The sequence below is a fragment of the Mastigoproctus giganteus genome, chromosome 3, assembly GCF_048544385.1.
Source record: "Mastigoproctus giganteus isolate SK-2022 chromosome 3, ASM4854438v1, whole genome shotgun sequence".
Taxonomy (NCBI): domain Eukaryota; kingdom Metazoa; phylum Arthropoda; class Arachnida; order Uropygi; family Thelyphonidae; genus Mastigoproctus; species Mastigoproctus giganteus.
Genome location: NC_143577.1, coordinates 3,491,121 through 3,507,910, shown reverse-complemented (window position 1 = coordinate 3,507,910; position 16,790 = coordinate 3,491,121). Strand labels below are relative to the sequence as shown.

The 16,790-nt window shown below is 37.0% G+C and overlaps 1 protein-coding gene across 1 annotated transcript in view; it reads right to left on the bottom strand.

Moving 5' to 3' along the window:
* LOC150087618 (solute carrier family 53 member 1-like) overlaps window positions 1-16,790 on the bottom strand; it is a 252,879-nt gene that overhangs the window by 151,715 nt on the left and 84,374 nt on the right. Inside the window, exon 5 of the mRNA XM_090369888.1 lies at window positions 15,066-15,246. Within this exon, the coding sequence (XP_090226014.1) occupies window positions 15,066-15,246 (181 nt within the window). The remainder of the gene's footprint in view (window positions 1-15,065; window positions 15,247-16,790) is intronic.

Below are 16,790 nucleotides of genomic sequence, written 5' to 3'. Positions count from 1 at the left end.
TGCAAGGTCTTACACCTGGGAACAGTAACCCAAAACTAACTTGTACACTTGGTGGAGTTGAATTAAAGTCAGTAGTGGAAGAAAGGGATTTGGGAGTTACGATTTAGACATGAAGTTCTCGGAGCATTGCAGACAGATTGCAAGGAAAGCCCATGGTGTCCTTTCAATAATCTATCAAACATTTGCTAGTAAAGATAAAGATGTCATAATCAGATTATATAAGGCTGTTGTTAGACCACGCTTGGAATACTGTGTTCATGTATGGCGATCACACCTAAAAAGAGACAGAGCTTCTTAAAAGGGCCCAAAGATGGGTAACTCACCTGGCGAGTTCAGTAAAAGGGCGTCTACATGAGGAAAGACTGAATATGAGGTTTTTCAGAGCTTGGGAACTAGGCACCTTAGAGGAGACTTGATTGAGGTGTTTAAGGTGCTGAGAGACAAAAGTAAAATGAAAGAGGAAGAAATTTTCACAGTTATATATGATTCTAGAATTAGGGGCCATAAATTCAAATTAAGGAAAGAGTTGTTTAGACTGGATTGACACCTAAGACTTATGCAGCCAGTGCAGCTAAGTCTTAGGTGTCCTTGCACCATATGGCCATTACTAATACAGTTCTCTGTATGTATATATACAGGTTCAAAAAAAAAAAAAAAAAAAAAATATATATATATATATATATATATTTAACAGGTATGGTAATAATTTAAAAGTGTGTGTGTGTGCGCGCGTGAGAGAGAGAGAGGGGGGGGGGATGTAATATGGGAAATTTCCCTTTTATTATAAGTAGCAGCATAAATCATTCTAATAATTTCCAAACTATTTGTTGATTTTTTTAGATCAACAAATCATTAATTGGAAACTGTTGGCAAGATCTTTTTGTTTGACGCAGCTGTCACTACCTAAATGATGCCCCTGTCTGAGCCATGATTTGACATAGGGAACCTCATAAACTTCAAACATCCAGACACGATAGGAGGGAGTATATGATGAGAGCCTTGTCGATCAATTCGGCCCTGGAAAGATTGTGCAAGGCTCAAGGGGTAGAATTTTTTTCAGCCTGGACTGTACTTGTTAACAGGAGAGATTGCTTCTACAGGGATGGGATACACTTAAATAGAAAGGGTGCAAGAATATTTGCTGATGCTATCGAGGCAGTGTTAGGTGGGTCGGAAAACTGCTAGCTTGGGGGGATACAAAGACGAATAGATTAACAGTAGCCACTGGCAGAGGTGAAAGAGATTCTTGCACTGCTTCTATTGGAATGAGCAGAAGCCTGAAAAACAAGATTCAGGATATTTCAGAGACTGCTGGGAGTCATTGCGGTACAAATAAACACATGGGTTGTGTTAGGGTAGCTAAGAATAGAAACAGGTGCAGGTATACTTGCGTGTACACCAATGCTAGGAGTTTAGTAAATAAATTTGATGAATTTGAGGTATTGCTCAAAACATCAAAGGCAGATATTGTTGGGATATCAGAGACGTGGTGTCACACAGATATAAGGGATGCAGAACTGCAATTTGGGGAGTACAACGTCTACAGAAAGGATAGACAGGATAGGAAGGGGGGAGGGGTTATGCTATTAGTTAAGAAACACATAAAAACCAAGGAAGTGAAGCCAGTCGACATCGCTGGACAGTGCAGTGTTGAGTCGGTTTGGTGTGACATAAGCATTGGGAGATCAAAATTGAGAGTAGGAGTGTGCTATAGGCCTAATGACTCTGATGAGTATAATAAGGAACTGTACAGGGAAATAGAGTGGGCCAGTAAATCAGAGAGTCTTATAATGGGAGATTTTAATTTCCCAGATATTGACTGGAATTTGGGGGCTGGTTACTCACACACTAGCAGGGCTTTTGTGGATTTATTGGATGATTGTTTTCTACATCAGCATGTTCGGGAGGCAACTAGAGGGAGTAATACTCTTGATTTGATTATCAGTAGTGATTCTTCATGCATTAAGAATCTGCAGATAAATGAACCACTAGGTGGCAGTGATCACAGTGTGCTGAAGTGGGAGTTACTGAAAGAGGTAACTACCATTAGGGGTAAAGGGAAGGGTTATTGCTTCCGTAAAGGCGACTACGATGGACTGAGACAGTATTTAAATTCTATACAGTGGGACCAACTGATGATGTTACCAACAGCAAACTCAAAATGGGAAGCATTCAAAGAACTTATCTTGGAAGCTACTAGGCTTTACATACCGACTAAGAAATATTGTTCAAGGTTTAGGCCAAAATGGATGTCAGATGAACTAATGAGGCATATGGCAGAGAAGAAAAATGCATGGGATACTTACAAATTAACACATGACACAGAAGCCTATGATAGATACAAGTTGATATGCAACCAAGTTACAAAGGAGGTTAGGCAGGCGAAGGCAGATTACGAGAAATCCTTGGCAAGGGATGCAAAGAAAAACAGCAAAGAGTTCTTTACTTATGTAAACTCTAGAAGGAAGGGGATGAATCAGATTGGTCCACTTGATATTGATGGGTCAACTGTTGATGATCCTGCTCAGGTAGCTAACAAACTAAATGAATATTTTGCATCGACATTCACACATGAGGAGTTATTCAGCAAGGGGAATGCCAGAGGTGTATTCAACTCTAGCAGTCAGCTACAGAATCTTGAAATAACTGGGAGTAAAGTGGAGGAGAAACTGTTGAAGATAAACACAAGAAAGGCACCCGGGGTGGATGGGATCTATCCAGTTATATTAAAGGAGGCAGCAAAGGAAGTAAGCAAACCCTTAGCCATAATTATGAGAGCTTCCTTGGACTCAGGGGAGGTACCCATAGACTGGAAATGTGCAAATGTGACCCCAATTCACAAAGGAGGATCAAAGGCTGACACAAGTAATTATAGACCTGTGAGCTTAACTTCTGTTCCAGGAAAATTAATGGAGGCACTGGTTAAAGAAGCACTGCAGGATCATTTAGACAAGACTTCAGTTATAGCTCAGACACAGCATGGTTTTGTTAAGGGGAAGTCTTGCCTGACCAACTTGATTGGATACTATGATGCAGTCACAAAAGAACTGGATGCAGGGAACAACTTTGATGTTATATACTTGGATCTTAGAAAGGCTTTTGATACTGTTGCACATGGAAGACTGCTACACAAATTGGAGCAGTGTGACATTGGAGGCAAATTGCTGCTATGGATAAAGGGGTGGTTGTGGGGGAGAAGACAGAGAGTGGTAATCAATGGACACTGCTCATCGTGGACTAATGTTATTAGTGGAGTCCCTCAGGGCTCAGTGTTGGGTCCATTATTGTTTTCTGTATTTATAAATGATATTGATGATGGTATATCAAGCTTAATGTCCAAGTTTGCAGATGATACAAAGGTTGGCAGGGTTGTCAAGGACACTACTGACACTATGCTGCTGCAACAGGATCTGGAAAGGTTGAGCAGATGGGCTGAGAGGTGGCAAATGAAGTTTAACATTGACAAATGTAAAGTACTACACATGGGAAACAGCAACCCCAGAGCAACGTATCAACTCTGTGGGGCTGCACTGACAGTGGTGGAGAATGAAAGGGACTTTGGGGTGATTGTGCAGGCAGATATGAAGTTCTCTGAGCAGTGCAGACGGGCTGCAAGAGTAGCTCATGGAGTATTGTCAATGATATACAGGAATTTTTCCAGCAGGGATAAGGAGGTGATTATTCCATTGTATAAGGCGATGGTCAGGCCACACCTAGAGTACTGTATACAGATCTGGAGGCCTCATTTCAAGAAGGATGTAGAGCTGCTGGAACGAGTACAGAGAAGGGCAACAAGATTAGTGAATGGAACAAAGGGGTGCTCTTACGAAGAAAGGCTTAAGTTTTGCAAATTACAGTGTCTGGAGACTAGGCACCAGCGAGGTGATCTGATAGAGGTGTATAAAGCCTTGAATGGTTTAAGCATGCTCAATGCTGATGGCATTCTTCCTCTAGCTCAGAAAAATCACCTGAGAGGGCATAAATTCAAATTGAGGAAAGACAGATGTAGGATAGACGTGCGGAAATTTGCCTTTAGCCAGCGGGTGGTTGGTTGGTGGAACAGACTGCCATCCCTTGTGGTGGAGGTTGATAGCCTAAATAAGTTTAAGGCTCAGCTGGACAGGTATTTTGAACGAACAGAGGGGTGAAGTGGAAGTGGGTTTTTTTTTTTTTTAGGGGTAAAGGGTTTTTTTTTTGGCTGATGCTGCATAAGTTTGCTTTCTTGCATCAAATGCCTCTACTAATGCTAATGCTAATATATATTTAACAGGTATGGTAATAATTTAAAAGTGTGTGTGTGTGTGTGCGCGCGCGTGAGAGAGAGAGAGAGAGAGAGAGAGAGAGGGGGGGGGATGTAATATGGGAAATTTCCCTTTTATTATAAGTAGCAGCATAAATCATTCTAATAATTTCCAAACTATTTGTTGATTTTTTTAGATCAACAAATCATTAATTGGAAACTGTTGGCAAGATCTTTTTGTTTGACGCAGCTGTCACTACCTAAATGATGCCCCTGTCTGAGCCATGATTTGACATAGGGAACATCATAAACTTCAATGGGGAAATCATGATTTGACATAAACCTAATTCAATGAGGTTTATGTCAAATCAATGATTTCCCCATTCTAAACTGATAGTCAAATAAAAAATAAATAAATTTTTTATTTATACTCCAGGATGACCAAACAGTCAGAGGAATTCACATAACAGATTGAATACAAGAAACAGCACTGTCTTCAGCAGTCATGGGCTTGAACCCCAGTCACTCAAGGCATGTGCACTTATGCATCCGTGCACCTGACCACTAGGCTATGGCATCTGTTTTGAAGAAAGTAAAAGAGAAATCCAAGTTTTTTTAGATGCAGCTGAAGCAATTAGTTGACTTGTAGTCTCAATTAGTAGAAAATTTCTTAACATCAACGATATTGATCATAGTGCCGAATCCTCTCTCAGCTTCTGCTGAACTAACAGAAATTACATTTAGAGTTTTTCTACCCCTTATAATACTGTATGAAACTTTTATATATTCAATATCTCTTTTACCAAAAGAGAAAAATCATTTATTGGAATGCCATATTTAAGTAGCTGGCTTAATTTTATTAATTTTTGTTCATCTTCAATCCATAGAGCTCCACAAATGTTATTTGGCCAAGTTTCAGGATTCAATGAATGGAAGAAACTTAAAGTTCGTTATAATTTTCACTTTTGTAATCAAACAAGAAAGGTGTTTTCGTATACTTTATTAAACAACTAATAGTTGTTCAATCAAATGGTATATCATCTTTATTCGTTTTTATAATATCTTCCGCTTCTATTTCATAGTTTCTGTTATTTAGCTTTGTATGTTCAGTCATTCTTATTCTGTCGGCTTTAATCGTCAAATTAATCTGCCAGGCTTTAATAACTGAAACATTTCTTTCTTGTAAATCTAAAGAGAGTACTGACATGCTGTTAGAATGTAGTTTATTAATGCCAAACCTAAAAAATTTTTCACTTTCCAAATGTTTAACTATTCCCATTTCATAAACTATATCTTTAAAGTCTTGAATTTTGCATTTTAAATACATGATTAAAACACTATATGAAACAGCTGAGGCTTCTTCAATAATGACCAAAATTTTACTTCCTTGTTTTATAAGTTTTTCAAAAAGTTATCATTTCAATAGATGTGTTTTGCAACAAGTGGGACCATAAATCTAGATTGAAGTGACACTACACCCATATCAATATTTTTTTTTTGAAGTTCTATTAAATATTTCATAACTGAAAATAGACGATTATTTTTTTTAATCATACAATAGATAGTTTTAAAAATTCTGATGGTACGTCTAAATATTTTTTTTATGAGCTTTATCAACACTTTGACAAAATATTTTTTTGAAAGTTTTTATTATTTCAAATGCTTTAAGTGAAAAACTGATTTGTGATGTTCTTTTAATTTTTTCCTCATTGATGATTGCAAATTTTCTTTATTTGAACTCTCATGAGCTCTAAGAGAACATGGCTGCCATTCAGACGAAGTGTTTATCACTTTCAACATTTAAAGATAACTTTTTAACACCATTTTCATCCAACATTTATGTCACTAGCAATAAGCCACTTATATTTTTGTTGAAATAATAAATTTCTCAATCCAGGGATACAAATTATTTGTTTTATTTTTTTCTCATTCTTGCACAGTATCAAAAGACATTCCAGCCATAGTGAAGGTCATCTTCCAGACTTCCTCTCTCACTTAAATTTTGCTGCCCATTTCTTAACCACAGAAGAGGAATCCTCCCTCAGTAGCCAAACTCCAGATGCAATAGGACTAACGCCATTGCATCTGGCATTAGCCCTTTCCCCCTAAATATTGAATTTCCCCCTAAATACTGATGGATGATTTTGTCCAACTTTCCACATCACACAACTTTGTTGAATTCGGGACCTGAAATTCAAAAATGTCACTGAAACGTGTGGAAACTTGGTGAAGGATGGAAACTTTATTATATCAAGTGTTATACACCGAGTGATCACTGAATTGCGACCACCTACCTAATACTTCATAGGTCCTCCTTTTGCCCTCAGTACAGCAGCTATCCGACGTGCCATTGATTCAACAAGATGTCGGAAGTGTTTGGGAGGTATGGCCAACCAAGCTGTGTGTAATGCAGGTATGGAGATTGGCGAATCCAGACACCAGATAAGCTTTTCCCTAGTGTCCCACAAGTGCTTTATGAGATTGATATCAGTGGGAGTTCGGAGGCCAACCGATACACTGGAAGTCAGAACTGTGTTCCTCAAACCATTCCTGAACAACAAGTGCCCGATGGCTCGCCACATTGTCATCTTGGAAGGTACCATTGCCATTCGGGAAAAAGTGTAACATAGCAGGATGTACACGGTTAGCAAGCAGTTGACAATAGTGGAGACCACTGATACATTGTTCCACATGCACCAGGGGGTCCAAGTTCCTGCCAGTGAAACATGCCCCACACCATACAACTGCCTCCACCAGCCTTCACTTTTGATACCATGCATTATGAATCAAGATCCTCATGTTGTTGATGCCAAATCCGTATACGACCATCCACGGTGAGGAGTAAATAACATGACTCATCTGACCAGAGCACACCTTCCGTCCAACTTGCATGCTCTTTGCACCAGGAGAGCCTTTTATGCCGATGAACCCTGGTTAGGAGAGGTTGCCATAGGGGTCATCTGCTGGTATAGTCCATACATGCAAGCTTGCAACGCATGGTCATGCCAGATATTGTTCCGGGTTGGCCCATGTTGTATTGGGTAGTCAACTCTTCAACAGTGCTGTGCTTGTTCGAGTCATCAGACCTCTAACATCAACCTTTTGCTGACCTTTGCAGTTTTGCCATCTGGTCAATGTTTGACCATTTTGATGCTAGTCCTGGTACACTAACTATGGCGGCTATCGAACACCCCACCAGTTCAGCCGTTTGAGAAATCGAGGCACCAGTTCGTCGAGTACCCACAATCTGTCCTTTGTCAAAGTCCGATAAATCCTTCCTTTTACCCATCATGCTCTGAATTTTACTACCTACTGAACCACTGCCACCTTATCTATGTTACATAGGTCGACTAACTGCACACTCTCGTACCTCACGTGGTCAACGGGTCACATTCTGTTTTCAAGGGGTGGTCATAATTCAGTGATCACTCAGTGTATATTAAAATTTGTACCACTACCCTTTCATACCCATGCCATGCATGTAACTCTGAGTCACCTATTGTTTTAACAGAGATCAGTTAAGAGGGCCCTCTGCTGTGGCTGCACTCCAAAAGACAAGGTGGATGCAAACAGGACAGATTAATAGAAGAAATTATAGAGTGTACTACAATTATAATTTAAAATAAATAAATGCACAAGGCATAATACTTTAAGAGTTTGGTATCTATATAATATAGGTGTTTAGATACACCATAGACACTCTTAAACTACAAAGTAGTTGTTGTAGGCATCATTTGCTCTTTCTCATATTGTGCTCTGCCTTCACAACGAGTTGCCATGATATTGCACTACTTCGAATAAGTAACGCTTCACTAATAGAGAAGGCTATTGTTACTTATTCTCAGTTGAGTACCACCACCCAGACAGCGCTGTTTCATGGCTATTGGCCAATCATCAGTGAGTGGGCAGGTACCCTGGTATTGCAGACATGACGACCCAGTTGTGAAGTTAATCACACAATATGAGAGATGCCAAGAGGTGTAGATGTCAATATTTAAAATAAATAAATGCACAAGGCCCACTCACTGATGATTGGCCAATAGCCATGAAACAGCGCTGTCTGGGTGGTGGTACTCAACTGAGAATAAGTAACAATAGCCTTCTCTATTAGTGAAGCGTTACTTATTCGAAGTAGTGCAATATCATGGCAACTCGTTGTGAAGGCAGAGCACAATATGAGAAAGAGCAAATGATGCCTACAACAACTACTTTGTAGTTTCTTAAGAGTGTCTATGGTGTATCTAAACACCTATATTATATACAATTATAATGACAAGAAAAGTGTGAATGGAACTGGTTTTATTGTAGACAAGGTACTAATGAAATATGTATTGTTTTCAAGACAATGAGGGACTATGTAAAATAAGAATAAAATGAAATTTTGTAATGAATATTATTAAATACACATGCTCCAAAAGAAGACTTTGAAGCTGTTGAGGACTTCTACAAAAAATTGCAAAAAATTACACAATTTGGATAAAGTACAAGATCTGGTAATCAGAGCTGGTGATTTTAATGCAATGATAGGTAAAGACTATTGTGTGTAACATCCTTATGTGAAGGAACAATAATGGAGATACTGTATAATTATGCAATAATGCAAAATGACCCTTGTAAGTATCTTCTTTAAACACAAAAATAAAGGTACATAGATACTTTTTTCCAAAAATACAGTAAACCAAATTGATCTGCTGTTAAAAGTAGGTCAGTGAAAAGATCACCATCTAATAGAGATAATATTAAACCAAAACTTTAGGCATTAAAAAACCGAACTTGAAGGATACGTAATGGGAGACTAAAATATTAAAGGACAGATATTAAATCATATTTACAGAGAACAATCCAGACTATCAGAAAACTCCCCTAAGTCAGAAGGGGTTTATCGTTTTATCTTTTTTTTTTGCACAAAAGTAACAAAAAAAAAAAAAAGAGATAAAATGTAAATAGGTTATCTATAATTGTTATTCCAAAATAATTAAAAACAGAATTTTAAATTAACTGCTTTTTTGAATTTATGAATAAAATGAATTTATTTTATAATGTAATTTACATTAAAACTCCTTCACACCTTATAACTACTTCCCAATATTCGGATAATTTTTGAATGCCATTTAACTCTTTGCTGAAGTTAAGCTGTCTGATGTGTCAGGTCACAGCTGCACCCCAACAAATCTAAAGACAGAATCTTTGTCCAGACAACAATTTCTTGAGCTTGAAGAACAGATCATAATCTGAAAAATACTGTGATAAAACGGCCTTGCACTGTTATGGAGTACAAGCACGCCAGCTTGTACTACATCCGATAATGATTACATCCGATAATCATCAGAAGTGCTTCTGATGATTATCGGATGTAATTTATGAAGAAACATTGCACAGTAGTCTCCAATTACTGAACTTCCAAGTGGCACAATCAGTGGCAATAATGCCCTCAATCATAGGCAATGATAACATTTGTTTCCTATTTGATTGTTGCTGGCAACATTAAGAGGTGCTTGGCAAAGATAGATGCCTCTATTGAGCTGACTGATTCCAATTCCACTGCAGGATCATCTAGACAAGAATTCAGTTATAGCTCAGACGCAGCATGGTTTTGTTAAGGGCAGGTCTTGCCTGACCAATTTGATTGGATACTATGATGTAGTCACAAAAGAACTGGATGCAGGGAATAACTTTGATATTATATATTTGGATCTTAGAAAGGCTTTTGATACTGTTGCACATGGAAGACTGCTGCACAAATTGGAGCAGTGTGGCATTGGAGGCAAATTGCTGCTATGGATAAGGGGATGGTTGAGTGGCAGAAGACAGAGTGGTAATCAATGGACACTGCTCAACGTGGACTAATGTTATTAGTGGAGTTCCTCATTGTTCAGTGTTGGGTCCATTGTTGTTTTCGGTGTTTATGAATGATATTGATGATGGGATATCAAGTTTAATGTCCAAGTTTGCAGATGATACAAAGGTTGGCAGGGTTGTTAAGGACACTACTGATGCTATGCTGCTGCAACAGGATCTGGAAAGGTTGAACAGATGGGCTGAGAGGTGGCAAATGAAGTTTAACATTGACAAATGTAAAGTACTACATATGGGAAACAGTAACCCCAGAGCAACGTATCAACTCTGCGGTACTACACTGACAGTGGTGGAGAGTGAAAAGGACCTGGGGTAATTGTGCAGGCAGATATGAAGTTCTCTGAGCAGTGCAGACGAGCTGCAAGAGTAGCTCATGGTGTCTTGTCAATGATATACAGGAATTTTTCTAGCAGGGATAAGGAGGTGATTATTCCCTTGTATAAGGCAGTGGTTGGGCCACATCTTGGGTACTGTATACAGATCTGGAGGCCTCATTTCAAGAAGGATGTAGAGCTGCTGGAACGGGTACAGAGAAGGGCAACAAGATTAGTGAATGGAACAAAGGGTTGCTCTTACGAAGAAAGGGCTTAAGTTTTGCAAATTACAGAGTCTGGAGACTAGGCACCGGCGAGGTGATCTGATAGGTGTATAAGGCTTTGAATGGTTTGAGCGTGCTCAATGCCAATGGGATTCTTCATCTTGCTCAGAATAATCACCTCAGAGGGCATAAGTTCAAATTGAGGAAGGACGGATGTCGGATGGATGTGCGGAAATTTGCCTTTGGCCAGCGGGTGGTTGGTTGGTGGAACCGACTTCCATCACTTGTTGTTGAAGTTGATAGCCTAAACAAATTTAAAGCTCAACTGGACAGGTATTTCGAACGAACGGAGGGGTGAAATGGGAGTGGTGTGTTTTTTTTTTTTTTTTTTTTTTGGCTGATGCTGAATAAGCTTGCTTTCTTGCATCATATGCCTCTACTAATGCTAATTCAGGTTCAAAGCTGGTGCGCATCCATGTCTCAATGGAAACAATGCATTTTAAAAACTTTTCACTTTCTTGTCAGTAATGTGCAAGTAAATGCATTGCAATTTCTTTATGCTGTGCTTGCTGCTCATGTGGGACTCGTCAAGCAGTGACCTGTCATTTTTGTGACACCTGTTAAAAATTTGGTAAACAGATGATTTCAGTATTCCAGATTTATTGACTATTTCTTCACACCTGTCTTCCTCCAAAATGTTCTGTCTACCCAAGCAGTTTGTTCAACACTGATCTGGTTTTAACAAAACCTTTAAGACCAACATGAAATTGTGCTACAATCTACTGTTGACTCACCACACACTTCCTGCAACAATTAATAAATTTGTGCCAGCAGTCAACAATGTAAAGTTTCAATTTTGATAAATATCTTTGATCTGAAACTTTAATCTGACCAAAATCAATATTCATTTTTAAAATGCCTCTACAGAAACATTCAGTGCAGCTCTGATCAAGCACACTAATGTTGAAGTTAAACTTTAAATTATTATCTCAATAAATGTCAATTGCACAGGCATATGGAGTGGGGAGCACATGTGCAGTATTTTTGGGATAATTCATGTATGACTAAGAAAAAATTACATAAAAGGAAAATGAGAGAAATAAATTTATAATGTAAATAAAGAAATTTCTGCAAAAGAAATGAAGTAGATAAATGACGAGTTTAATACAAAACCATATATATGTAAAGTTGCATATGGAAAATTATGTGAAGGGGGGGGGGATTCTTAATAGATTGAAGGTTTGTTTTGAAGACTAATGCTGATATAAAATATCAGATATCACTGGAAGAAGAGGTAACGAAACAGGCCTACGCGCTCTGGATTCATTAAGAATTTATTACAGTATACACAGAGCGTACAAATAAAGGAAGAAATATATGAGCTTTCGGCTATATGGTAGCCTTCATCAGAATTAAAAATACATGAATGGCAGTTGGAATGAAGATGTGCACTGCCAGGTGCGTGAGACGCGAGGTTTAATTGTTTGTTGACGTCTGTGGCTGTGACGCATGATGACGTGGCCAGCGCTTGTCCAATGATAGAACTACTGACTCTGTGATCGGGTTGACTTGGCAACCACTGTTCCTGTTCAAGGATTTATCCGAAGATTTTATATTTAACGATTCCAACCAGGTACGTTTTAGGTAATGGTGGGATCTGTCTACCTCTTCTTTTGGAAGAAGAGGTTATAGTAACGGAAGCAAAAACCATAGGTTTCCCACCATAGACACTAGAAGAAATGATTAAATTAAATCATTTAATTTAATCATAATTAAAACAATGATTAAAAATAATTAAAGAGAACAGCAACACCTGGCGTGATAATATTATCTTAATTTGATCAAAAATGGAGGAAATCTATTATGGAAGAGAATATACAAACTAATATTTTTAGTGTGGATTTGCAAAAAAGAAAAAAAAAAACCCAGTTGCAGTTGATTGGAAGGGAATAATTTCTCATTTAGAGGGGGAAAAAAAAAAAAAAACACTGACCATAATATTACACAAGTATTGCATTACTTATTTTAACATATAAAAATTTAAGTATTTTTGCCATATAACTGTAAATTATTAAACTTTATACAAATCAAGTACTTGACTTTATCAAGTACTAAAAAAAAAAAAAAAAAAAAAAAAACTGTTGGAACTTGTTGAACCTAAAATACTGAACCTATCTTCCATACTCTGAGCTATTAGTGTAATAAGAGGACAGGAGTCCTCTTATTACACTAAGAGCTCAGAGTATGGAAGAATTTTAGTTGTAGGAAAATAAAAAGTATATGACTGAAGAATATAAATCTTTACTTTCCTAAAACTAAAATTCTTCCATGCTCTTAGCGTAATACGAGGGCAGGGGTGCGTATTTCTATCCTAATTACCTTCCTAACTTTGCCTCGAATAAGCTAAACAGCCAGCCAATGATATATAGGATTTTGCTAGCAAGGATAAGGAGGTGATTATCCCCTTGTATAAGGCAATGGTCAGGCCACACTTTGAATACTGCATACAGGTCTGGAGGCCTCATTTTTGGAAGAATATAGAGCTGCTGGAATTGAGTATAGAGAAGGGCAACAAGATTAGTGCATGGAACAAAGGGTTGCTGTTACCAAGATAGGCTTAAGTTAGGCACCTGCAAGGTGATCTGATTGAGGTCTATAAGGCCTGAATGGTTTAGCAAGCTCAATGCTGATGGGATTCTTCCTCTTGCTCAGATTCTTTACCTGAGGGGGTATAAATTCAAATTCAGGAAAGACAGTTGTGGAAAGATGTATGGAAATTTGCCTTTAGCCAGTGGGTGGTTTGGTTGCTAAAACAAGCTTCCATCTGTCATTGTGGTAGTTGACAGTTTAAATAAATTCAGGGCTGAACTAGACAAACTTTTGGAGTGAATGGATGGGTGAAATGGGAAAGGTTTTTTTTTTAGCATCATATGCCTTTACTAATGCTAACTCAAACAACAGAATTGATTTCTCACAAAAAGAATGAATAATAAAAGTTACCAAAAATATAAAACTTTCTGGAAACCCAAGATTAATAGCTCCAGAGAATGACAAGACTGAGTTGCAGGACAATAGGCTAAAGGATTTGAGTGATAAAAGTAAACTATGGATAGAAAGAGTAGGATATAGAAAAGTCTGGAACAACATCATTGAGCAGGTCAAAACCCACAGAGGGTAGAACAAAAAAAGAAAAGGAGACAGTACAACAAATACACTGTTTCACATATTTTATGCAATGTAGACTAGCACATGAAATAATTTGTTAGCTAGACAATGTTATCCAATACATTAACAAAAATAAGCAAAAATTTGAATTAAGCATTCCAAGTTTAACAGTGATGCCATAGTTTCTCTCTTTTTTTTTTTGTGAAAAGACTGGGAAAAACTTAACCAGATGAAGGGGTAAAGACACTGAATCTCCATTGCAAATCCAAGAGTTTTCAGTTATCTTCATGATTGGAAATCCAGTCACTAGTTTTGTGGATGATAGTACACTAATTCCACCATAAGAAGACCTCCACTTTGAGTGACTGTGGTTCAAGATACATCACTAGTAACTATACAGAATATTCTTGTCTTCTAGCTTGTGAACCCCTGTGACCTTACGTGGTTGTCCCAGAGTATAAACAGAAAATTTATTTTATTTGAGAAATCCTGCTCCTCACAAACAGCTGTGTCTCAAATATCCACCACCAATTCCTTAAATGTGGGTTGAAAACCATAAGACCTATCCTTTTTGACTAAGAATGGCAGACTATAGCTTCAATTAAAGATGCCTTGAAGGATTTTTCTTGTCTCTCTCTCTCTCTCTCTCTCTCTCTCTCTCTCTCTCTCTCTCTCTCTCTCTCAATGTGAGATTTTGTTCAAAATGTCTTCTAAATCAAGTGATGAATCGGCTATACTGTCAGATATGTATAAAAAGGATATGTGGAACTACTAGATACAGTAAAGGATTTATATTGAACATTCCAAAGTATCTTAAAACTGAAGATTGTCAGTTTTAAGATACTTTGGAAGATACTTTTATAAATAAGTATTGTAAAACTACAGGCACATGAAATTAACTACTTGATATTGGCATGCTGAAGTATTGGCAGCAACTCTGTTTTCGTTTATAGAAAAAAACAGTTTTTTTTGTTCCTTGCTTGAGGTTAGTTTATATATATGGGAATGAAATTTTTGATAAAATTTGAGATTTGTTCTGATTTCAGATAAAACAAAGTATTCACTTTTAGCTGTGAATTCAGTCTTTTGCTTTTTCAACCGTTATTTTTAGGCAGGTATGGCACACTGAATGTACCCCACAAATATAAGTGATAGCAAACATGTTAAGAGCCATTTAAGAGAAAATAATCATTTAATATATTTCAGTCTGATTAAAAAAAAAAAACCTTGATATTTACTACTTAAAAAAAAAGAGCATTTATTTACCTTGTCATGCTTCTTTAGGATCTTACGAAAACCAGTAAAATTGAGATTCTGATAATTTTGCAAGAGGATGAGACTTAGGTAAAACTCACTAAATGCAAGCTTCAATTCATGAATCTTTCTTGTATGAGTTCGTACTTGTTTGTGTGCTTGCCTGTCTAAAGCTTTCAGCCTAAGAGTTGGCCTAAAAATAGAGGTCAGTGTACATTAATTATAAAGAAAAGCTTGAATAAAAATTTAAAAAAAAAGTTCCAATTTGCTGCAGGGTGAATAAATAAATTTCTATTTATATTGTGCATAGCAACTATACCAGATTTTATAATTTACCTATAACTTCTTTTACAACACACCATTTAATAGATTTGATGTTAATGAATTTATAGACACTACACTATTATAATCACAAGGTAGATCAAGTAACTTGGTATTGAAATTATATAATTTAATGGAATTGAACAACCTCAATACTTAAACTATTTATGCTAACAACCATCCAACCACAAACTATTTACGGCTATGTTTCAGTAGCCATCTTCAGGTCTATGGGAGGTGAGAACACTGTTTGAGGAGTGGTATTACAAGTGTTCAATTTGATAACGATATGATTATTTTCAAAGTAATTATACTATACTCCTAAATTTATACATACAATTGTATGTTTTAATTGTTACACTTCTTATAATTTTACTCAATTAATTAAGAAAAAGATAGTTTATGAAAAATCCCTAAAGTTGCTTTCTAAATTAGTTGGAACAGCTTAGCTAAAACATGAACTGGGAGTAGTCTCTTAGTTCAGTTGAGGAAGACTGAGCTGAGGTGAAAGGAGCTGACTTGGTGTAGCCACTGGAAGTTTGTTCCAATATACCCATACTCAAAAACATTGTGAATTTTGGATACAGGGGTAGATTAGAATGGTAATTACAGAGGTAGATTAGAATGGTGCAGAGGTTGGGAGGGGGGAAGTAATATGAATATATTAAACTTTTTAATCTGTTACAGATTATTAGATTGACATATGAGGTATTTAATAATTGTGTTGTATTAGTATTAAATTAAAATTAAATTAATGTTCCTATAAAATTGCCATACAGTTGCAAATTATGATTATTAGATTAAGAATTATTTAATTTGTTGATTAATTGCTTATTAAATTTAAAATTTATTTTTTAAGACCTTAAGTTAATTTTAATTGGGAATCCCCGAATTTACTTTTCCTTATTAACAGGTGTGGTTTCTTTATGCTGAGAACTTCTTCAGGATATCATATGGAATAGGTTGTAATAAGCATTATGGAAGTTAACTCCTTGCTTCTTGTTGAATTTCTGAAACATTTTATTAAATAGGCTTCCTTGAAGATCCTTCTGAAGTACAATGAATGTTGTTAGAACTACTGTGTTGGAGAGATGTCCCACTGCAGGAAAGGGTATTTGCAGCTATTTCAGACTTCTTGATTAAATGTTCTCATACCTTGTATGAGCACAGAGAACACCACAGAACATAGTAGCAAGATGTTCTGAGGGCAGAAATGTTTCAAATGAGTGGGCACCTAATAGCAGGGAAGCAAGCTTAAATAACTTTAAGGGTGTGTCAGGGTAGATAACTATACAAGAATACTAAGTCTTAATTATTTATACAGTAATGTCAGAAATGTCATCAATAAAATGAGTGAATTCAAACTGCTGGTTAGGACAAGTAAGAAATTGGACATAATACGGCTAACAAAAACGT